The following is a 23,619-nucleotide window of genomic DNA, read 5'->3' as shown; positions in this document are numbered from 1 at the left end:
TGGCTAGCTTCTGCTGCGTAACAAGTCACTCCAAAATTTAGTTGCTTCAAACAACAACCACTTTTTTTAACCCACAGTTTTGCAGGTCAGAAATGTGGCTGGGTTCAGCAAAGCAGTTCCAACAGTCTAGGCCAGACTGTGGCACTGACCCTGGCTGGGGCTTACTCAAGCATCTGTGTTAGTTGCCAAGTCAGTGAGGAGCTAGCTGGCCATTGGCTGGGGCTCCTTTGTTCTTCACCTCATGGTCTGACACTCTCCAGCAAGCTACCCTGGGTTTCCTCCATAAGGCAGTTAAAGGCTTCCAAAAGGCAGCAAAAAGGGACAAGCTCCAAAGCTCAGGTACTTTTCATGCTGCTGTACCCATCACTCTGACTATTGTCCCATTGGCTAAAGCAAGGCACATGGCTGAGCCCAAATCGGTGTGGGAGGGAGGGCACTAGCCAAGGGTGTGGTTATGGGGAGAGGGGAACAAATTGGGGACTCTAACCTCAGAGGGTTCAAGGAATTAAAAGAAAGCAGGAAGACCAGAGAGTGAATGTGAAGGGGAGCATGGTGAGGGTGAAACTACAGTTGGGCAGGAGTCAGGACATGTGGGGCCTCCAAGAGCACTGAGAGTTGGCTCTTTACCCTAAAAGCCGGCCAGCACTCTGGTTTCTGATTCTCTGTCGTGCAGGCTTGGTTATCATAAATAAATCCTTTGAAGGCTGAACTGCCCTGGGTGACCTGGTAAAACGGCTCTTCCAAGCTTGAGAAGCCCAAGACCACTGGGGCTACCTAATCCCAGACAGACTCTCTCTGTCCCAGGACAGCAAAGCTGTGAACTCCACCCTAGGGACCAGCTGTTTTCTTGGGAAAAGAACTGGGGAAGCTGTTAGATGGCCAAGGATGGGAAAGGAAGTAAGCACAGCTGATGTTCCACCAGTGTAGACACCAGTACACCTGCACTACTTGTTAAAATCCTGGAATACTTCCAGACCACTGATAAGCAGCAACGGCCCGAGCCAACACATCCCTTGAATATCCCTCCCCCACCTGGCTATCCTTTCCACAGACCCAGCAATTAACAGAGGTAACATCTGGCACAGGAAAGGGTCACCAGGACCTCATCAGGATCTCCAGACAGTGATTCGGCAAGCCATACCACTTGTTAAATATTTTGAACATCACCCCTGGCTATAAGGTGCCTGGTCTCAACTGACCGGAGGGAAATGAAACCGTGAACTCAGTGTTGAGGGTGATGAGGGTGACATGAATTCTGAAAGCCAGCAATTGGTCATTGAATCCCCACCTCCATCTCCTTCTCTCTCCTCCCCAAAGCCAGAAACACCTAGACCCCACCGATTTCTGCCTTTGCCCATTCAGAATGTCCCATAATCACATTCAGACATTATTGCACTCTTTTATTTACAGAAAACACATATAAAGCATTTCAATGTTCATTTAGCAAACCGAACCACTCTTTTTTTTTCTTCTTTTTGGCACAAAGAAATATCACAGATGGACCCCAAGATCAATCAGAAAACCATAACATTTATCAGCCATCACTGGTCCAGAGGCAGCCACAAGACTCAGACAGACGAACAGCATTGCCACAGACTGGAAAAAATAAACAAGGTCCACATTCACCTCACAGTAAAAACCTGCTCACCTGACAGGCAAGGGCGGGCAGGAGGGGGCAGTTTCTCTGCTCCAAGGGAGGGAGGGGCAGTGGGCATTGGTGGGCAGAAGCAGGATGGGGAGGGATAAACGCCATTCATAAATTAGAGAGAGGTGGGCTTTTTGTTTTTAACTTCTTACCTCGTAGAAGTAAGACAGTGCAAAAACTACCATACCCTCGCCACTCGTCCGCTGGAGAAGCTTCAGAAGTTGTGTGGTTTGGGGTGTCTCTCCTCTCAGGTGCCCGTGTGTGTGTGCGCATGTGTGAATGTGTAAGTGCGGTGCTTGTAAACATTGTCACCATCTACCAGAGACACACATCCTTGTGTCTGAACGGGGTGGGGCTGGGGCTGGACCCCACTTCAGGCCCCCTCTGCCCCAGAGATTCCTGTCCAAGACTTAGTGCAAATTTCAGAGACAAAGAGAGGCAGAGGAAGCGGGGTCTGGACAGGGGGTAGGGAGGACACAAAGACGGGGTGGGAGAGGGAGGGGTAAGTAAGGCAACAGTTCAAAACGGTCCATTTTATCAAAGCCGACACCGTGTCCCCCTCGCCCCCACCCACAGAGCCCTGGTCACGAGAAAGGGCGGAAGTCCCGCCCCTCCACCAGGCTGATGGAGGGGTTCTTGAGCTCCTCCTCCGACTTGGCCATCTTGTAGCCCAGCTGCGCCAGCACCCGCTGACACGCGTTCTGGGCAAAGGCCACGATGTCGTAGGAGAGGCGGAAGCGCCACTTCTCGGCCGTGGCCGCCGAGTTTCGCACGGTGCCGTATTTGTGCTTGCCCAGGGTGGGGTCTCCCCGCGTGTTGTTCTGGATCCAGCGCGCCACGTGGCTGTCCAAGGGGATGCCCAGGAAGCCGTAGATCTCCTCGGTCTTCTTCATGGGGTTCCTGGCCAGGTCCTCGTAGCGCACCAGCATGTACTTGCCCTTGAGCCACGGGGGCCGCATGAGGCCGGTGGACACGGAGTTGGAGAAGTCCTCGCACACCGTGGTCAGCTGCGTCACGTCCAGGTTGTAGGGCTTCCTCCCGGTGCCGTACCAGAGCCGCCAGAGCCGGTACGTGTCGCGGAAGGTCTCGCTGCGGGAAGCCAGAATGCCACGTGGGTCGCGGACCAGCTGGATGACCTTGAGGTTTAACCGGGGGTCTTCAACCAGGGCCCGCAAGTCGTTAACCTCGGGCACCCGCACCGTCTTAATGGCCACGTGGCTGCGCTCCCGACAGGCCTCGGCGGCCACCGTCAAGTTTAGCAGGCCACACTTGCGCACGCAGTCCCCCTCCTCCAGCACCAGGTCCGCGGAGCCCGGAGGGTCGCACACGGGGCGAGAGCACAGTACCCTGCTGGCCCCGCGACGGAAGATCCTGTCGGTGGTGTGGTTGACGGGCGGCGGCTTGATGTAGTTCTCCAAGAAGTAGAGGTCACAGTCGTAGAGGCTCCTCAGGAGGTCACGGCTGGCTCCCAGCATGACCCGCCGATCCGCGGGGCTCTTGCCCTGGGTGAAGCGGGGGATGAGCGTGTTCTGGACGTGGTAGAGGGGCTCAAACAGGTAGAAGACGTCCAGGTGCTGGTTGAAGAGCTGGCCCACAAAGGAGGAGCCGCTGCGCGTGGTGGCCAGTATGAGGATGTGGGTCTTCCGGGAAAGGTTATAGGCGAAGGTGGGGCTCTCTTCGCACAGCCTCTCGGCCAGCCCCGCCTCCGCCAGACCCGGGCAGGTGTGGAAGGACTTGGCGGTGAAGGTGCGAATGGCCGTGTACTGGATGGCGATGGAGGCCAGGGCAAGGAGGAGGACGGCCTTCCAGGAACATTGCATGGCTGGGCACCTTCATGGGGCTGCTTCTCCACCATGTGAGGTCTGTGGGCAAAGGCGGGCAGCCATCAGGGGGCAGCCAGGCTTGGGTGCCTCCCAAGGCCAGCGGCACTGGCTTGCTCCCTCGGGGAAGCTGGTCTCCAGCCCGCCTGGGGAAGGGCTGCAGCTCCCTGCGTCAGTGCTCACACGTGCATCTGAGGCCTACATGGCACCTGCACGAGACTTTACCATTCTCTGGGAGCTCCTGGGAGCCTTTGGGGACTGATTCCCATACCCTGGGGTCTACCCTACAGAAGGCTGTGGGGTCTCCCATCATGAGCTGGGTTCCTCAGTGGGGCCTGACTGGGCAAGACCCTAACACTCCCAACTCCCACACTTGGGAATGACCAGTTCCCAGCTCAAGCCTGCCACCCCTGCTGGCATCTCCTGGGCCCACCTGCATCTTCTTCACCCCCATGAGCTGGCACCCAGTTCCCCAGGTGGTCATCTTTCCTCCATCCCCTGCCCACCCCCAAGAGGAAGAAGAGTCCACGTCAGATGCCTCCCCCTGACCCAAGTCCTCATGCAGAAAGAACCCCTGCACACCGTGAGTTGGTGGGCTGCTAGCATCCCATGCCTACCGGGCCGGGAAAGGTGGAGAACTGTGTCATGCCCTCCCCCCTGCCCCCCCAGAGTTACAGATGCAGGTGACTAGCTTATTCCAGAAGAGGACTCCCGGGGCTCACGGAGTCCCTAAGAGTCAGCTGGCCCAGAGCAGAGACAGGGTCCAGGGGCTGCTGAGAAGCATCCCTTCCTGGGCCCCAGCGCCCTCCAGGATTTCCTCCTGGCCACTGAGGGAGGGGTCTGGGCCATGGAGCAGATGACCCTACTGTCCGCAGAGTGAACTGGTTCCTCCAGCCCCCCTCCCCCAGCCAGTCCTCAAGGGCCTCCACCTTTAGGCCCTCACCCCCTTCTGCCCACAGGGTAAGCACAGGGACCCCACTGTGATCCAACAGTGGCCCCAGAGAACCCAGGCAGGGCAGTGAGAAGAGGAAGGGGTGGTACAGAAGTTAGTGTCTCAAGGAACTGAGAAAGCATGGGGGATGGGGAGAGCAGGGAGAGCAGGGAAGAGGAGCTAAGCTGGGTGTTGGAAAGCCGCCCCCCGAGATGGGCTAGCTCGGTGACCAGCCCTGGGGAAGGTGGGGCAGAGAGGACTCACCAAAGAGGGGCTGTTCTGGGCTGGGCAGTCCGCAGCCGCCAGGTCTCCAGGCCCAGCCGGCAGTCACTGCCTGTGCAGCAGCCCTGTGGCCACAAGACTGCAAGGAGAGAGGGAAGGCAGGGGTGCTGAAGGGGGGCTCCAAGCTCCTCCCTCCCCACCCCTTCTCTCCTGTGTCCTGCGCCCCACAGACAGCTCTCCAGGGCTGCACAGCAAAGGCCCTGCCTGCTCTCCCAGATTTACCACTGACTCAGAGCTCCAAATAACCCATTGCCATCTCTCACCCCCTGGATCCAGCCCTCTGAGGCCTGGACCTCCTTCACCCACCTCTTCCACCCCCTACCCATATCCTCCTAGCAAGTCTCAGTCCCTGTGCTCACACCACGCCCCAGTGGGCAGGGAGCTGACAAGCCTGCCCGCCCAGCTGGCCGAGCATTGGTGCCCCACCTGGGCAAGCCCCCCGTGGAGGCACCCCTCCCAGCTGCCACCAGAGGGAGCTGCGAAGAAATCCACCGGCCGCAAACACCCCCAGGCCTGGCGAGCTCAGTTCAGCTCTGGTGACCGGACTGACCCAACCAGACACAGCGGCTAGTGCCCAAGAACGAAACAGTCAGAGTCAAAGTTGTCCCAGCAAACGGGGCCGGGGCACAGTCCAGACTGGTTCTGCAGTTAAAATCAGCAGAGCATCCTGACCCTTTGCAATTCAACTTGTTCAGTGATTCCCCGAGAGGGGGGTTAGTGGAAGTCAGCAAGGACAGGGGTGCTCACCCCAGATCTCCAGGCGGAAGCGGTGGCTCAGCCGAGACCACCCACACGCTGAGGCCCACGAGGAGGGGACAGGAAGTGAGGTTCCTCTTCTAGCCACCCGGAGAGAGGAGAACGGCTACCTGAAACTCAAAGCAACAGTGGACCAGGGAGCATCCGGGATCTGGATGCTCTTCACAGATCCTAAGTTAAAACACCAAGACGGCAACGTTATTTTTGTTAGTGTCCACTGAGTATTTCCTAAGTGCTAAACGGTTTCCCCGCCCTAGCTCATCAATTCCCCGCAAGAACTTTACATGGAAAGTATTGGCTCCATTTCACAGAAGAGAAAGCTGAGGCACAGAGAGGTGGAGAAACCTACCTGAACTCACATGCTTGGCTTACCCCCATCTAGCAGGTTCCCCAGAGCCCACTCTCCTTCCTTCTAAGGAGATTCGATTTACCGTTCCTCCAGGTTACCTGTACTTGGCCTTCGAACATGCATTCAATTAATGACCCCCCCCCCCCATTTGTTTGTGAATCAGCATGAGAGGGACCGGACATTAGAAGGGGACTTCAGACGGTTTCTGAGACTTAGGGCATGTTTCTTCCCTTTGCTGTCTGGTCTGGTCGATCTACTGGCTCGTGGCTGATGGGGTGAACTCCTGTGCCTGTGAATATGCTTCCCACATCCCCTGTATGGAACGACTCCCTGGAAGGCAGGGCGAGTAGGTCCTCATTTCCCAAACCTGCAGTGCTGCCTGGCTCGGCTCACTCACCCAACTCGCCACATCATGTTATTCCTTACAGCCCCCTCTGGAAGGTCACCGTCCTCACTCCCATTGTTCAGATGATGAAATTAAGATTCAAAGACTAAGCAAATGGGCATGATAAGCAAGGAAGAAGTAGCAGAGACTCGAATCCCTCTGGGACAGACTCTTAGGCCAGTGCTGTGGCCCTTTCACACCAGCACAGTGGGCAAGAAACATGCTGAAGCTTGAGGAGGGGCACAGAAGCTGGAGTGAGATGGCAGGGGGCCGGCTGAGGCTCTGGGGCCTCGGAGTCCTGTTTTAAGTATGAAACTCCACTTGGTACCTAGAGGAAGCAGTACCATGTCACCAGGTGGCAGTAAATGGGGGAAAGCACAGTCTAAATTCTAGGGAAACTCCAACGTGACCAGAGCAACACCACAGCCCTGACCACTTCCCACCCCACCCTGCCTCACACCACGACAGCAGAAGGTGCTGTCTCCATCGGTACCCAGAGAGAACAGCTTCTCTGCATTAAATGTGACTCCCCTGCAAAGTGCAGGCCCACCCTTTCCAAGTGCCCCAAGACAAATGTGAACACTTTAGAGAACAGGGAGGGAAAGCCACCAATATTCACGCAAAGTAATATTTTTAAGTTATTTAGGGGTCCGTTCTTTAGTTGCAATGCTGTTTCGTTCCACTGTATTTCCTTTGTATTTATTCACAAGCATGTTAGTTACCTAGTATGAGTTCTGGGCACTATGGATAAAATAACACAAAGGAAAGCAAGCACTTACTGGGCATTCGAGATGTTTCTCCCAGGCATATGCTCCCTTCCCAGGCATCAGTTCGTCTAGCCCTCACTAACCTTGTGAGGTCATAGTCCCATTCTACAGATAAGCAGACTGAGGTTCTGCAAGGTTAGATAACTTCCCCAAGCTCGCACCCTTAGTAAGAGGTAGAGCCAGGATACCAGCTCAGGCGGTATGCTCTAGAGTCCATGCTCGAACCCTCCTCCCTGACCCACTCCCTCTTCAACTACATCCAACACCCTTTGGTCCCCACCAAGACAGGAAACAGAAGGCTTAAAGGGACTCCACTTAACTCTAGGATTCCAGTTCCAAAAACAATTCACCCAAGGTTATCTTTAAAGAGAAGCACCTTTCAGGGAGGAGACCATTTAAGTTTCTTCCCCCCACTTTCCCTCCCTACCGCCACCCAAAGAAACATAAGGCCAGGCCTGGAGCCTGCTGTCTTTGTCAATAAATCAGAAGTAACTAAAGCATCATTGCAAAGTTATAAATCCCTAAAAAAGTAGGACTCAGATTCACTAGGTGCAGCCTGGGCACACAGGAGGGGAATGTGTTTGAAGGCCCAGACACAAGCCATCCCCCTCCCCCTGCCCCAGGAGGGCAAAGCGAGGGCATGGGAACGGGAAGATGGAGGAAATCTGGCCCTCCTAGAACTGCCCCTGCTCTCCTGCCAGCCTGGCAGAGCCGGGGCCACGGCCGGCCAAGCATCCTTGGTATGCTGGAGGCATCTGCCCTGGAAACCAGAGGCCCCGAGGCCAGGCCCTTTGTTCCCAGGGGAGCTTTGGCCACTGCAAAGGACTCCTCAAGGCCCTCATCCTCTAAGCCAGACTGTGAGCCCCAGAGCCCCTCTCTGGGCTTCTAGCAGCCTCTGGCATGGCCTCCCTCCACCTCTGGTTAGTCAAAATCCAGGCGCGCCTTAGACACAGGGACCAAGAATCTGTAACTTCTGTTGGAAGTCACCCACTCCCAAAAGAAAGCTCAGATAAAGCAGGGCACAGGATGGGAGTGGAAAACACCTCTTCCTGGGAGAACTGTAATTCAGAACTAAGAGCTCAAGCCATGAAACCACCTGGATCTGTCACTTAGCACGTGCATGGACCTGGGTGACTCACCAGTTGTCTCTGAGCCTCAGTCTCCCCACCCGTAAAGGAGGTACAACCATAGCGGTGGTTATATGAACAGGCATTTAATACGGCACAGCCCTGTGCTTGGGACAGTGGCTCTGGCACCAGCCCCGTTGATGGCCAGACTTCTCAATCTCCCTGGACCTTTGCGTTCTCACCTGAGAAGTAGGGACAATCTTAACAAGGCTGTTGTGAGGACTAATTAGTTAATACAGTGCCTGGCATGGAGTAGGCACTCAACAAATGTTACTATCATCATCATTAAATGTCTTGTTTGCTTTTTGTCTCAGGGAAGCCCCTCAGAACACATCAGCACTCTCCCTAACCGCTGTGCCCAGACCTCTGCCAGGCAGGTCTCTGCCCAAAACCACTTCCGCCGGCTCCTCTCCCAGCCTGGGAGCTTTCTCCTGCGGAGCCACCGCAGTGGCTTTCCTACTTCCCTCTAGTGGCCACGTCCTGTAGTGCAGCCTCTTAGCGCTGCGTCTTTGCTGGGTTCAGAAGTCCTGGCTGGTTGGCTGCAGCCTAATGTGAGGATGCAGGCAGCGGGAGGTGATGTTGCGGGTGGCATGAGGTGTGAGGATGACACGCCACCCGAGCTACGGGCCCTGCTCTGTGCGCCCCCTCTCCCTCACCCACACAGCAAGAGGCAAGCAGCAACAGGCAGCCTCACATCATCCGGAGGGCCTCTGCCTCCTAGTCTCATTCCGCTCTGGCAGGGGAAGGAACCCTAAACGAATGTCACAGGCAGGGGCAGCCCACAGGCTCGGCATTTCCCTGGCTGGGTGACCTTGGACTCACCCGCCTGGCCTCTTTGCGCCTCAGTTTTTCCACAGATCCAATGACTCTAAGGGCTTCCCAGATCTGGCCACTGGAGTTTTCTGATCCCAGGAAGGCCCCATACTCCATCCTCAGAGTCAGGGCCACCATCGCCGCAGGCTGGGGGACCCTCCTTCAGAAGTGGGAAGGCTCCAGTCACCTTCCAAGAATATACCAGGGCTGGCAGCTCTGCCCCTCCCTCAGTCTGACCGTGGCTGCCCCAGTGAGGCCCACGGACCAAGGGGCTCTGCCCTCTGCAGAGTTAGCCCCTGCCACCTGCTCTATTACATCCCACGCAACACAGTGCTATGGGCCTTTGTCTTTACTGGGCCACGGACCCCCCTTGGAGAGACACAATCCCTCTTCCCAGGAAGACCCCTTTGTGCCCACAATTTAATACACACAATTAGAAGGTTCTTAAACGTCCTAAAACTCGCATGTGGGCATCCCTTCTCTTCCCTAGAGGCTTAACCCCTTCATTATTAGCATTCTCCTCGACCCCAGGGTTTTCTTTTCAACTGATTCTATCCGAGAAGTCTCCACAGATGTGTAAGCACTGATGTGGAAACATCACCCGAAATATATTATTAAGTAAAAAATCTAGGGCCAAAAGAGACATGGGCAATAGTGTGCCACCATTTCTCATTTTTAAAAAATCTATGTATTTGAATTTATGCAGGAACAACCACGAGAACTTGCACTGAACCAGTTAGCTGTAGCTGCCCGGTGGGAGGAGCTAGGGGATGGGTGGGAGGAAGGCATAGTTTAGACTGAGTGTGTTGTTTCAGTTTGAGTTTATTAACCTTGGGGGACAGAGTGAAGCTACCCCACGCAAGAACTGGAGGGGCAACTGATGACAGGGTGGGGCACTGAAACTCAGCACTGGCGTCTCACTGTGTCCCCGATTCCGTCCCCAGGGCACTGCCGGCCAGCTCTCTCCTCCCACACTTCCAAGGCACCAGGGTCGAATTCACCACCTTTCTGCCAGAACTGGGCTTGGTCTGCTCAGGTGGGGGACAGCAGTCACCTGGGGCTGCTGAGACAAGGCAGCAGCTGAAAAAGGGCGAGACCTCAAAAGGGGGGCTGGGGCTTTGGGGAGCAGCTAAGGCCTGAGTTGGGGAAATGACTCCCCTCCCCGTTTTTTCTCCCTGTCACTTTTTTCCTCCTTTTGTGAAGCCCTGGGGAGACAGGAAAAGCAGAGGAAGAAACCTGAACATTGTATTTCTCACCAGACTCAGGAGCCAGTATGGAGGGGCCCCAAGGCTCTGGGGTCCCAGGAACTGGAGCAAGGGGCAGAGGGAACTGGACGGGGGCGGGGTGGGGGGGAGTTGGCAAACAGGCCTCTGGGATGGAGACTGCAGAAAGGAAATGCTTAATCCCTGCGTCTGCAGTAGCCAGCATCGATCCACCATAAATGTTTGTTTAGTTAAGGCTAAAACACATAAAACGGCAAGGTTTTTCCTTCCTAAGGAAAATGGGGTGATGAAAATGAGGCAAGGGGAAAACAAGGGTACGAAAGTCTGAAAGAACTAGGAGCCACGTAGTATACAACAACCAAGACACTTCTGGGCGACACAGACAGGTCAGAGCTACCTGGCTGCCAGTGGGAAAAAGGAAATATTTCACTTACACGTTTCATAGCATCCGTGAGATGAAGATTAAGCACCTGCTCAAGAGATGCCCAGCTATTACTGATACTGAATCCAGCACAAGATTTCTTCTTAAGGGTCTCCTAGAGAGCCCTGAGCAGGTAGACCTCACACCTAATAAGTCCAAGGAGAAGCTTCGCAGGGCTGTGTCCTGAATCAACCTTCAAGGCGAGCGGTATGCCCACATAGAGTTCAGCCAGTGCAACCTTCCAGGGGAGGCGATCTGGTGGGGTCCAAACTCAGCCTCTGTGGTCTGGGTCAGCCAAGGGGTTACTGGAGGCCCCAGTGCTTCTTTTTCTCTGGAGTCGTGCCCCCTCAACCTGAAACACTGTGAGGTCTGTGTACGGTCCTTCTCCCCAGAATCTGCACCAACACGAACATGGATTTCGTGTACAATCTCTATAGCCCCCGGGCCCTGTGGCTTCTCCACAGACCCCACAGAAGCAGAACATCCTTCGGGCACCTCCAATGAGGGCAAGTTCTTACAATCATGGTTCCAAGGACAAGCATGCAGAGGGTGACCGTCCACCAACTTGTCACCACCAGCAGAGCTGCCTGGCTGCCTCTTAGGAGCTCTGGTGTCTCCAGCGTCCACAAGTGAGGACCCTGGGGACATGCATGTTGTCTCAAGCCTCCTTGAGAAGTTACCCACAGGCATGCAAGGCAGCAGGCCGGGTGGTAGCTGGGCACCCTGGCTGCGGGGCCAGCCAGGACCGGGTTCACTCCCACTGCTGATGCATTACAGCTATGAGACCTTGTGCAGGGCACCTAACCTCAATAGGTCTCAGTTGCCTTTATCTATGAAATGGGAAAGACGATCACAGAATCTTTCGAGTATTTGGGCTGTGAGACAGAAAGCTGATGAAGCTTAGCACAGGGCTGGGCACAGAGCAGGACTCATTAAGTAAGAACCCTGGGCATGATTTTTAGGGACTACTCTAACCTACAAACAGGATACGGTGGCCTGGAAACGTTCAAGGAATCAAAACAGTGCCACAGCCTCCTCCATGAAGCTCCCACCATCTGTGGGGTTGGAGACCCTTGTTGTTCGGGCTGCAGAGACTACCTACTGCCCTGCCCTGGGCCCAGCGGGTCAGCGGGTCCGGCCCGACCTGAGGGAAGTTTTCCCCAGCATTGGGGAGAGGGACCGACCTCCTGGCACAAGGCTCCAGTGTGCCCGACTCCCCACCGGGGAGCAGTGAGTCAGAAGGGCCCGGTTCCCTGTCTCAGGCTGATCCTACCACAGCCCGGCCTACGGCCTGTGGTAGGCGGGACCCTTCTGCACCGACACTGGGCGGAAAGGCCCCGGTTTCCTGTCCCCCCTCCCCTCCGCAGCAGCCACAGCCTGAGTCGGAGAGTACCCAGGCCCCACCCCCTGGATACCGGGGCTTCAGCCCCTCCTCCCAGCTTCAAGGATGGGAAACCGCCAACAGGAGCTAAAGCACAGGCAGCTGCTGCTGGAGGAGCTGGGCGGGGGGCCATCTGTCCCTGGATCCTGGAGTCTCCAGTCTCGGGCCACCTGCCTAAGGCCCCGCTGGCCCCTGGGGATGAGGGAGGGAGGGCTGGGCGCGGGGGGAGGCTCACCTGAGCCTGGGGGCTATTACACCGGATGGAGGGGCTGCGGGAGCGGATACCCAGATATGATCACGGTCCTGGCTCCCATCGAGTGGCTTCTTACAGCAGGTACCACTGCCATCTTTCACAGGTGAGGAGCACGAGGCTCGGGCAAGTGAGGGAACTCGTCCAAGTGCGCGTAGCTAGTCCATGGTAGGGCCAGGATTCAAGTTCAGCTCCGAGGACCCCCAAGCCCCAGCCCTAACCACTAAGCTTAAGCCCTCAGGCCACACCCGAGAGCAAGATTGGCACCCAGCACCAGGAGACTAGAGGGGAGGGGCAGGGAGTGCCAGGGCCAAGGTGGCCACCAGGGTCCCCACACACACTGTTGCCAACCCTGACCTCGGCATTCACCCAAACCCAGACGTGGGCTCATCCAACCTAGTGACCGGCTCCAAGGATCAGACCCCTGCGGCGTCAGCTGGAGGGATGCGGGCTGCCTATGGCCCTTCCTGCCTGGTTCCCAGCACATCCCATGCGTGAGCTTGGGTACCTTCTCACCACTTCCCAGGGGGTACTACCTCCCCAGCTGAATGACAAAGGGGAGATCATCGCAAAGATTAGAAGAGGTAATGGGTGTGGACCAGACTGGTGCTGTGTCCCACAAGATAGGCAGTAACCAAAACACACTCTGCTCCCCACTCCCGGGCTCCAGGTCTGGCTAGGCAAGTAGAGGGGGGAGTGGGTGGCTTCATGGCCAGGAATGCCCAAATCCTATACGGCCAAGAGGACACCAAAGATGTCTTCATTACTACCTTGCCTGCAGTGGTCTGGAATGGGGCAAAGGGTTTGGGCTCAAGGCCCAGAGGTCCCCACTGGTCCCTAAGCCCAGAACTTACCACCAGCCTGCAGCTGGTCCCAAGGATGCCAGACAGTTCAATCTGTCAGTCCTCTGTCTCCTGGAATGAGAAGCGTTAGGGGGAGCCCCTCACTGGTAACATGGCAACCGGATAAGTGTCCCGGCAGGGACAACAGGGACCTCCGGAAGACATAATGGCGGCTGCTCGTGGAGGGCCCATCTCACAGGGGAGGGACCGAGGCTCACAGAGGTTACGCAACTCGTTCCCACAGCCGAGAACTGGATGCGGGCCACGGGGTGCTGTGCGTGAGGTGCACATGCAGCGAAGTTCTCCCCTGTCCAATGTGTTCCCTAAAGGCTTCCCTTCCTTCCCTCTCTGACCTGCTAAAATCCTCGGTCAGAACCACTCCAGTTACTCTCCTGACGCTGTACACCCTGTAAGGTGCACTTAAGTGGTTAGGAGCAACCCAGCAGAGGGTGACAAACAGACCTGGGATCCAGGGCAGCCTTACCCTCCCAAGACCTTAGCAGGCCCCTGGGGAGGGGAGCTCATGCCCACCTCCCAGGGGAGGTGAGGGGCTTAACTAAGATCGCAAACATAACGCTCTTAGCGTTATGGTAACGCTCCCAGTGCACGGTACCAGGTCCTCACTCAGTGACACCTTCGGAATGCCAGCATCAGACTTGTCTGTCGTCTTCATCTGCTTACAGAATCCCTGAGGGAGGGCACCAGGCCCCCTGCACACCCCCACCCCCAGTGCACAGCTTGGGGCCCCCAGAACCCGGCAGGGACTCAGCGGGTGCTAAACTACTCCCTCTCCCAAGCAGAGGCCGGGAGAAGGGGAGGGCTGTGCTCCGTCCCCGTCCCAGAGGAAGAAGAGATGAGCATTCCCGACAATTCCCAGCCCACAGCCTTGCAACTCTAATCGACGAGCAAACACAAAGAGGGAATCTCTAAACATTTAGAAAACGCGGGAACTCTGTGCCCCACGCGGCACCGTGGGGCTTTATAAAGAACAAATCATGCCTGACAAACTTGATAGCTTTCTTGATAGAACTACAAGACTGGTAGATGAAGGAAATGCAGGCAGGGTAATATATCTTGATTTTTAGCAAAGCATTTGATACAGCGCCTCAAGCAATCTTGCAAAACTAATTCAAACAGACTTGGCCCTAAGCACTTGTCATGGGGCTGAAAGCAAGAGGGGGCAGGTCCCAAGGGTCCTGGGTGGAGGAGGCAAAGCCAGGGGTAAGGGGTTGAGGGACAGAGTCTGGGAGAGGGGGCAGGGCTGCCAAGACCCAGCGCTGGGTCAGATCTTATCTAACATCTTCATTAATGATCCTGAGAGAGGGAGTAAACAGTCCGTTAATGAAATTTGCAGAGGATATTAAATTAGAAGGTGTTGTGAACACCAGTGAGGATGGCAAAGCGGTCCAGAGAGGCCTGAGGGAAGAACCTTGGCAAGAAACTGTCAGCGTGGAGGAGGGTAGGGAAGGTTCTGGGCAGCATCTAGGGCTACCTGGAGAGCCAGGGAAGAGGGATGGGCATCCCCAGGGCTGGGGTGGAGCTGGGAAGAGCCACGGCTAGCTTGGGTGATGGCTTTAACAGGCAAACCCCAAGAATCTCAGTTTTCCCACCTGTAAAATAGGACGGACAAGCAGGATGCTTTGCAGCTCTGAGAGCTGGTACTGATACAGGGACTGCCTTTAGGGAGCTTGGAGCTGAAGCCCACCTTATGGGAGGGGAGGAGGGGAACAGTGACACGGAAAGGAGGAGGGGCTGTCTGCAGGCCAGGGAGGGGAGGGCAGCAACTGAAAGAAGGGCGGGTGAGGGAGACTGGCTGGGCCATCACTGGAGCTCAGAATGCCCTCAAGCCACGCACAGATGCTGCCCAGGCAGGCGCGGCTGGGCTAAGCAGACGTGGGCAGGCCCCTCTCCCAGCCTGGCTGGGCAGCAGCACACCAGCTGGTGCCTCAGGCTGGAGCCCCGAGCCAGTCCAGACTTGTAGGGTACGCCGGGAACACTTCAGCAGCAGAGGTTCTAACCTGCGGGGCTGAGGAGGCCAGCGTCTGTTACCTTTCTGGAGAGTTCCTGACCCCTGTTTGGTGGGTCATCGGGAGCTGCTTCTCCAGGCAGGCGAACCGGCCTCTCCAGGATCAGGGAAAGTTGCCCCATTCCAGTCCCCTCTCTCTGTCCTCAGAGCCTGGACCTCTCCCACCCTCTACCTCTGGCCCAATTTCAAAGGGGCTGAGGCGGGAAGCTGCCCATCCATTTGGACCTGGAGGATTTGTTCCCACAAAGCTCCTAGACAGGTGGGGTCTGAACGGGAGCCAGGACTCCCTGGCGTGGCGCTCAAGCCCTCGGCAACCTAAATAAGTGCTCCGTGGGAGGAAGAAATGGATGCCTGGTTCCCAGCTGGGGGTGTACCGGCACTGCTGGGGAGGCGCTTCCAAAGCAGGAGGCCAGCCCTGCCAGATGTCAGGACCACCTGCCAAACACAGAGGATGGATCCAGGTGAACGCACTGCCGGGGCGTTCCTTCCAACACCCCGAATTAATAATAACGACGCTTACTGAACACTCACTATGGCTGCGTTCTGAGTGTCTTCCTCGTATTAATGCATTTGACCTTCCCAACAACCCTAAGAGGTAGGTAAAGTGCTCTTATTTTCCCCATTTCACAGAGGAGGAGACTGAGGCATACGGTGGCAGCCACAAGCCTGGGCACCTAGTCAGAAAGCCCATGGGAGAAGCAGCAACCTGCCAAGAGCCACAGAGGGAGCGGAGCAGCTCCTGGGGCGGGAGGGGCATAACCCCAGTGGGTGGGGAGAGGCAGCCCCTCCTGTAAGGACCCCAGAGCCTTGCCCAGCCTCTCCCTGCCCCCCTTGAAGGGAGTTGGTCCAACTCCTGCCACACTTGTGGAGCCTGATTTTACTATATGTTTCCCTTCTCCCCCACCAGCGCTGGCCGCGCTACACCGAGTCCTCTGAACAAGTCTGTTTCCATAGAAACCATACAGTGACTCAGGGCTTCGGGACCTTCTCTGAACCAGATTATGAATATCAAATGCTCTCTCCCCGCACCGATGCAGAGTGAGTTGGAAAAGTAAAGAGAGACCCACAGTGGGCAAGGGAGAGAAACAGGAATGTGGGCAAGGGGAACTGGGGGTGGGGCACAAGCCTGCCCCCCCCCGCGGTGAGAGCATGGCATCTGGGACCCCCTGCAGACTCTGGAGCACAGATGTACACCTCCTCCGTGTGTGTGCAGCCGGTACACACATACCCCCATATGAGCTCCATCGGCACCACTCCTCCTCTGGAAGTAGGGCCCTGTGGGCGGGGAACAGGGAGGTGAGGGGGCTCCCTTCTAATGCGGGGGGTGGGGGACTTCAGGGCCTGGGAAGAGGGAAGCTTGTCTGCAGGAGAAGCTTGACTTCAGATGTAGAAGAGCAAACCTCTGGCCAAAAACATTGCAATACTCAGCAAAGAGGGAAATTTGGATTTTAGGGGGAAATGTGTTTCTGCTTTGAGGTGAGGAGGTCGGCATTGTTTGTGCCAGGAGGGAGGCGGCGCTATGATTTCAAAGCCTCAGCAGGGTTGGGGGAATCATTAGAAGAGACTTCCTCTCACTTGCCCTCCCACCCTGGCCTGGCCTAGGCCGCTCACCTGCCCTGCTCAGAACAGCAGCAAGGAAATGAAAGTTTGCAATGCCAGGCTCCTGGCCTCTCTCAGGGGGCTAAGGCCCCGGGGCAAATCCACCCCCTCCTTTCCCCAGTAGCTCCCTGAAAACCCAGGAGGGAGGGGAAGAGAATAGGTTGGAGGCTTGATACCTCCCCAGTGAATCCGATGTGTGAGTCATGATGGTGAGAGCACTTAGAAAAAGAAACAGGGTCATGGTGATGCCTGTTAAGTGTCCCCAGCAGCGGAGGACTGGAGCCCCGGTACTGCCTGCCCAGGTAAGGTCTCTCTGCCTGAGACAGCCAGCCCCACCTCAAGGGGTTGAGGAACCCTTGAAGCAGGTACCTGGTACCTTGGCCCCCACCTGCTTGCCTCTTATACCTACAGCTCCTCTGGCCTCCCAGCCAGGGTGCCTACCTCCTGCCCCCAATCCCAGGTCCCCTCTGCCTCCAGCCCCTATCGGCCCTGGGGAAGATGCTGGGCTCAATGTCTGTCCTTGACTGGACATCCACCTCCCCATCTCCTGCCCCCACCTCTCTGTCAAAGGTCTAAGCCCAACCTCTGGCACTTGGACTCCCCAGTGGCCTTTCTTAGAAGCCTTCAGCTTAGGAGCAGTGTTCAAGCCCATCTGGAGAAAAGCTGCACCAGAGGTGAGGAACGTAATCCTGGGAAGGGGCAGGCGCAGGATGGGGATGGAGGTGTCCTGTGGTATCAAAATTCAGGCCAAGGTGCCACCCTAGGACGACCATTAGGTCTTACCTTTTAACCCTTAGCTTCCCGGCCAAGGCCGCTCTGGGTTCCCAGAGCCCGGGAGGCGCTGCTCTCCGGGTCCTACCCAGGGAAGAGCAGGAGGGTGGTTCTGGCTTCCGCGGGGGTTCTGCACCTTCCAGCAGCCCCTGCCCCGCCCGCCCCGCGACCAGTTCAGCGCAGAGTGGTCGGTGCCGGTGCGGGGCAGGGGCGGGGGGCAGGAAGCAGGAGGCTGCCCCTGTCTCCGCGTGCAACCCTGGTTTGGAAAGTTGGTGCAGGCGTGGGGACCTCAGGGTTTCCAGGCTTCTCAGCAGCCCGGAGCCGGGCAGGCTGTGGGACGATGAGCCTCGGGCAGCCCCCAAGTGCGCTTCGCAGCGAAGGGGAGCGGGCGCCCCGGGGCCGCCGCGCGTCTCAAGTTTGCTGCCTCCCCAAATGGGGGCGGGGAGGGCTAGGGTGAGCGCGGCGCTCACCCACCGCCAGCCCGGGAAGCCCTTTCCTGCGCCCGACAAGCTGCTGTCCTCCCCCCGCCCCGCACCGCCCTCAGCGACCGTCCCCGAGCGGAGGGGCGTCTCCCACCGCGCCCGCGCCCCTCCCGGCTGCTACGGCCAGTGTCCGCGCCCGCCCGCCCCGGGGCCCGCCGGGCCCGGCCGGTACCTGGTCCGGGGCGCACCGGGAGCCGCTGCAGCGCCCCGCGCCGGCTCCATCCTCGGGTCTGGAGTCAGGCTCGCGGGGGGCCGGCGGGCGGCGGTGGCGGCGGTGGCGGCGGCGGCGGCATCCTCCGCCCCCCGCGCCCTCCTCCTCGGCCTCCCTCCTCCCTCCTCTTCCACCGCCTCCGCGCGCCCCTTACGGGCCCCTCTTCATGGCCCGGGGGCGCGAGCCCGGGCCAGCTGAGAGCGTTCTCCGGAGCAGGGCGCGGGACCGGGGACGAGAACGCGAGGGCCCCAGGGGCGCCGGGCCGTGGGCCGGGACCCGGAGCGCCGCAGCCCGGGGCGACGGAGGAGAGCAGCAGCCGCAAGCGCCTGAGCCTCGCCGAGCGCCCGCCCGCCCTGCGTCCCGAGTCCTGAGCAGCGGCGGCGGCGGCGGCGGCCGCTACAGCGCCGAGCGAGCGGCAGGCGCTGCGGTCCGGGCTCCACCCCCCAAAGCCGCCCGCCCCTCGGCTGCCGCCCGCCCCCTGCTCTTCCCCACCCCTCCACCGCGCGCCCTCAGGCTCCCCGCGCCTCCTGCCGGCTCCCGCTCCTCGCTCTGCCCCAGCCACCAGCGCTAGCGACACCCCCTCCACAGGCCGGTTCCTGTGCCAACCCACCCAAACCCGTGGGAGCCACACCTACACCCCGGGTTTTGGGAGACCGGGGAGCGAGGGCGCAGGCTACCCATTGGCACCTCTTTCCGTACCCTCTCCCCCCCCCCGCCCCGCCCCCCGGGGGCGCTCTCCGAGGGCCTTCTGCCTGAGTGCCCCTCCCCCTCCAGAATTTCGGCTGGAGCCCCAGCCTAGCCCCGGGCCCGGCTGTCCTCTACCCCTTCCCCAGCCAGCGCAACGGGTGGGGGGGTGGGACACTCCAAAACCCAGAACGGGAGCCAACCATCTTTTAGTGCCAATACCTCAACACGCACCCCTAGCCCACCCCCTCCACCCCCTTTACTTCTCAGCTGTGTAGATGAATCATTTGCCCCTGTTCCTTTTGTACCTCTTGGGCAGGGTCAAGGGGGTGGTTGGGGGGGGGGGCATTAAGGAGGATTTGCTGGCAGAACCTCTTCCAGGCCAGTGCCACCCGCCCCCCACGCTCAGCCCCTTCCTACCAGCCCTTGGCACTCCTAGGTGGAAACCTGGAGTCACTGCTGCCCTTACGTAGGGAGACCTGCCCACAGAGCCCACAGCCCGCAGGCTGAGCACCTCCGCCTCTCATTCTTTGCACAAATATTGACTGAGCATCTCCCGCAGGCCAGGCCTGCATGGGCACCAGGGACTCGGTGACAAGACAAACGGACCCCTGGCCTCTCAGAGTGAAGTGTAGGAGAAGCAGGGTAAACAGGCAGAGAATACATGAGATTAGTGGCCCCTGGGCTGGAGGGGACAGCAGGAACGCGCAGCTCTGCCACTGTGTCTGAGCTGGGGCTGGCCACCACCGAAGCCTCACCTGGAGAAGGGAATGTGGTTGCACTGGCTGATCCCCTGTCCCTCCTCAACTCTGACCAAGCAATCATCTTCTCAGGCCAGGAAAGGCAGTCAGCTTCCATCTCCACCCATCTCTGAATCTCTGATTTCCAGTCATAGCCAGACAGAGGCCAGAGAGCCACGGATGACTTGAGAACTTCCAGCACCCTGCGGAAGCCTCCTTGCCCAGGACTGAAGGCCGCCACCCAACCGCAAACAGTGTTGCAGAGTGTGGCACAGGAGCTCTTGGGTCACAACCTGCCATGTATTTGCATGAATGATGCAGCCTCTTTGCGCCTCACTTTCCTCCTCCAGAAGATGGAGATACCGGTCCTCACCTCATGGGGCTGCTATAAAACACTAGATGGTGAAATGTATGCAGAGCTCTCAGCACTGTGTCTGGCACGTGGTAAGTGCTTGATAATTGCACCGTGCTGTTACTGTTATTGACTAGTTGGTGTTCAGGGTAGCCAGGAATGAACATTCACTCACTCACCCAGAGGAGGACGTGGCCTCTATGCTTCTCTGGGGGACTCAGGATTCGGATCACTAAGACTCTCTCTCCACACAGAACCACATGGTATGAAAGCCCCTGTCCCCAGGGTCCCACCAAACCAAACGGTCATTTATCTTGGTCACAATTGCAAATTCGTAATTAGAAACTCCCCCACCGCCGCTGGCCACAAGCCTGGCAGTGGATGCCCATCAAGCCAGTGTGATCCAGTGTGATCCAAACTCATCCACCAGTGTGTTTTCCTGCTGCAGCCGCAGCAGCCTGGCCTCAGCCCTGCCCGCCTTCCACCCACCACAGCCGGGATGGTAGCGCCAGTCCTCAAACCCGAACTCAAGGTGACCGGATCTGTTTCCCAGCGTGCCCCCGAGGCGTGGCCGTGCTCTGGGATGCCTAACAAGAGAGCTGACCTTCCAGAGGCAAGAGCTTCATGTTTCAAAATCCCGTTTGTCCCTCTGTAGAAAACCAACCTCTAATAGCCCAGAGCTGAGCCATCAGAACCTTCTTTCACCCAGAGCTAATCCCTCCCCTAGTCTTCAGCCTGACAAGAATAGCCAGGGTTTAGAGAGCGCCTTCTCTATCTTGCCCTCTCAGATCCAACACCTCATTTTTCAAATTCTAGTGTATTTCGGGTGGAGAGGAGGGAAATATACATCTGGCTGACATGAAAAGATTGGTGGGGTTGTAGTGTAAAGACGGAGTGAAATTTGGAATTTTTTTTTTGAAGAATATTTCAACTCTAAAAATAGACAAAAGAGCTGGTCTCAGGAACACCGGGATTCTGCTTCATTTTCTGGAATCTCCCAGTTGACAAGCGTGAGTGTTTCGTGAGCACCTACTGTGTGCACTGCACTGTGGCAAATGCTACACAGGAAGAGAGGAAGGAGAATATCGGCCTTTGCTCAGGGAATTCGGATCCCAATGAAGCAGCAAAAAGCAGCTGCTGCAAATGTGACTGGCACAAAATATGTAGCCTTGGAAGTCAGAGGAAGATGGAGCCTCGGCGGGTCATTCAGGGAGGGCTTCCTGGAGGAAAAGGCAATTAAACTGAGGCTTGAGGGATGGGTAGGGTGTAAAAAGGCAAAAGAGCAGGAGAGCCTGTGAGAAGCAGCAGCAGCTAGCTGGATGGAGCTCATTTGTGGAATAATATAGGAAGATGAACATTAATGGCTAATGTTAGAGGTCTTACCCTGTGCCAGGCGCTGTACTATTTGCTTTGTGTGTATTATTCTGTTTCATCCTCAGAACAACCCTATGAGGGAGTTATTATCATTCTCATTTTATAGATGAGAGAAACTGAGAGCCAATCAGGTGAAGCGTCTTGCCAAGCTTTGCAGAGCTGGTGAGCAATGGAGCCAGGATTTGAGTGAGCAGTCTGGCTCTACCCACTAACCACTTAGCTGCCCCACCACTGCCAGCCCGGCTCTGGTGGGGGTGCCCGCAGGGAAGAACAGCAGGTGGAGTGGGCTGGGGAGGACAATGGCAGGGGTTAGGGCCTTCCGAAGCCCCCAGGCATAGGGGTTTTCTCAAATAAAGCCCCCAGACCCCCCTGGGGAACTCTAAAATGAGCTCTCCCTTCAGTATGCAGGTCCCTGGGGTTTGGGGAAATTGGTTAAGGGGTTTGGGGGCTCAAGATTTCAGCTTTTTAATATCTCCTGCTGTCCATGCAGTGGCAGTCTGTGCCACCCACCTAGTTACTTCAGTCTGATTTAAGATCTGCCTCTGCGATCCTCAATTTCCCCGGTCTCACGGGGATGCTGACGAGACAGCGAGTGCATGGAAAATGGCTCCTGACTATTCCCAGACTTCAGGCCTGAGAGCCTGCAGCACCTGTAGAGAAAGTTCCAACCTGAGAAGCCTGGGCAGAGGGGGCAAGGCGCAGTGGACCCATCCTCTGGAGCCTCGATTTCCCCACAGATACTGTGAAAGGGGTGCTGCTGAGGAGGCCCATTCAGTGATAAGAGTTGGAGGAACCCTCAGAGGTGAGCTATACCGACTCCCTCATTTCATAGATGAGCAAACTGAGGCCCAGAGAGGTTAAACGACTTACCCGAGGCCACACAGGAAGTGAGTTGAGCCTTCAGCTGGGTCTCCAGCTTTTTGAGGAGAAGGTCTGATACATACCTCTTATCCCCCAATTCTGCCCTTTTCTAGATGAATTCCTGTTCTGGATAAATTCCCCTTCTGGATGAATCGAGGGACCTAAACTTCTCTGTGGTTAAAATAAAACAAATATTTGAACACCTTACCTGGGACCAGGTATTGAACTGTTCCCTCAGGAATATGTGATCCCATATCTTCCTCATAAGATCCTGTGGGTCACCAGGCCCAGGACTCACCAGGCCTTGCCAGCTCCTGGCTTCAGAATACCACATCATTCTGGCCAAAACCCTCAGATCCCTGTTCTTGCCCTTTCCTGCCCTGTCAGGTCCTCATCCGAAGCCCCTTGAAAGGTCACCCTACTGCCCCACCTAAAAGGGTCTCTGTGAATCCCTCAAAGGGAATTTGTGCTTCTCCCAGACCAGGGTGTCAGCTGCAGTCACCACTGGCCATCTGTCGTGTTTGTCTTCTCCTGCTCTAGAACTTACCAAAGGCCATGAGGCTACTTGAAGGAGTGCCCTCACCCCCTGTCAGGTCTCCCTGATTTTGGCCTTTGTGGGGAATCTAATGTCCAGGCCAAGGGGTGACTCCTGATGCCCCCAGAGCCCCAGTCCTTGGGCTGCCAGAGGCCAGAGGAGCAGCACCTTCCCCAACAGAGGGGTCCTAGGTCCCCAGGGCCCTGAGGCATAACTGCTTGTACCCTAGTTTCCCAATACCTTTCTACGAAGAGCTGGTCCTGCTGGTGGCTACAACCTCTAATCCCTGGCCTCAAAGGCAGGCCAAGGGGCCAGGGAGGAGGGCGCTGTTCCCTCCTTACTCCTTCTCTTCTTGGACCTGCTCCCAACAGACAGTTCCCTCTCCTTCTCCAGTTACAGAGCAAAACGCTCCAAGTAAATCAGGGGATGCCAGCAAATCTCGGTAAATGGGAGGAAACGGTTTACTTCTAGCAGGTAACCAAGCCACAACACACCTGCTGCCCAGACCAGCCCCGTCACCCCAGGGCTCCGGCCCTTCTGCGCCTGCTGGATGGGAGGCAGGAGGGGTCTGTCTTCATTCTCAGCTGATTGACGCAGGCCCCATCCCATCCTCCAGGCTCCATCTTCCTTCCTCGGGCCTCACATGGCCCAGCCCAGATCTTGGCAAGGCGAGGTCCATCCAAGTCCCCCATAGTTTCCGGGAGGACAGAGAGATCACAGGAGGCCAGACGGCCACTTCCTTCTGAAGAAGGAGTCTGCTCCGGCTGTCCTCTGAGGAAGAAGTCCAGCACAGAAGTTGACCTTCCCTAAGCCACTCTGCGGCCATTGCCACACTTACCCACAAAGGCCCAGGCTGAGGAAAATCAGGGGGTGCTCTCGGGATCCAGTGTTTCCATAGGTGCTTCCGAGAGCTTACCTGCTGGCAGGGTGGAGATGCAGGCCCATAGCCTGTGCTCATCTGGAGAAGACTTCCACCTCAGTCTCCCCACCCA

At 57.1% G+C, this 23,619-nt stretch overlaps 1 protein-coding gene and 1 long non-coding RNA gene across 4 annotated transcripts; one reads left to right on the top strand and one right to left on the bottom strand.

Annotated features, from left to right (window-relative positions):
• Positions 1–1,379: 1,379 nt before the first annotated feature.
• On the bottom strand, positions 1,380–18,489 carry CHST1 (carbohydrate sulfotransferase 1). 3 transcript variants are annotated; one of them, XM_067749301.1, is made up of 4 exons: positions 18,043–18,489; positions 5,426–5,550; positions 4,661–4,757; positions 1,380–3,507 (listed from the first exon to the last, which is right to left on the bottom strand). In XM_067749301.1, exon 4 carries the CDS (start codon positions 3,463–3,465, stop codon positions 2,230–2,232), a length of 1,236 nt encoding a protein of 411 aa, XP_067605402.1. In that variant the 5' UTR covers positions 3,466–3,507; positions 4,661–4,757; positions 5,426–5,550; positions 18,043–18,489; the 3' UTR covers positions 1,380–2,229. The 3 variants fall into 3 exon arrangements, with proteins under 3 accessions (XP_067605402.1, XP_067605401.1, XP_067605400.1); XM_067749300.1 differs by having other exon boundaries at positions 5,426–5,544; XM_067749299.1 differs by lacking the exon at positions 18,043–18,489 and having other exon boundaries at positions 5,426–16,444.
• On the top strand, positions 16,354–22,284 carry LOC137230259 (uncharacterized). The gene is made up of 3 exons (XR_010946056.1): positions 16,354–16,919; positions 17,188–17,291; positions 19,655–22,284. It is a non-coding gene; the product is annotated as an uncharacterized lncRNA (long non-coding RNA).
• The last annotated feature ends 1,335 nt before the right edge of the window (positions 22,285–23,619 follow it).

The sequence above is a fragment of the Pseudorca crassidens genome, chromosome 9 (genome assembly GCF_039906515.1).
Source record: "Pseudorca crassidens isolate mPseCra1 chromosome 9, mPseCra1.hap1, whole genome shotgun sequence".
NCBI classification, from domain to species: domain Eukaryota; kingdom Metazoa; phylum Chordata; class Mammalia; order Artiodactyla; family Delphinidae; genus Pseudorca; species Pseudorca crassidens.
This window is presented reverse-complemented; position numbering and strand designations above follow the sequence as displayed.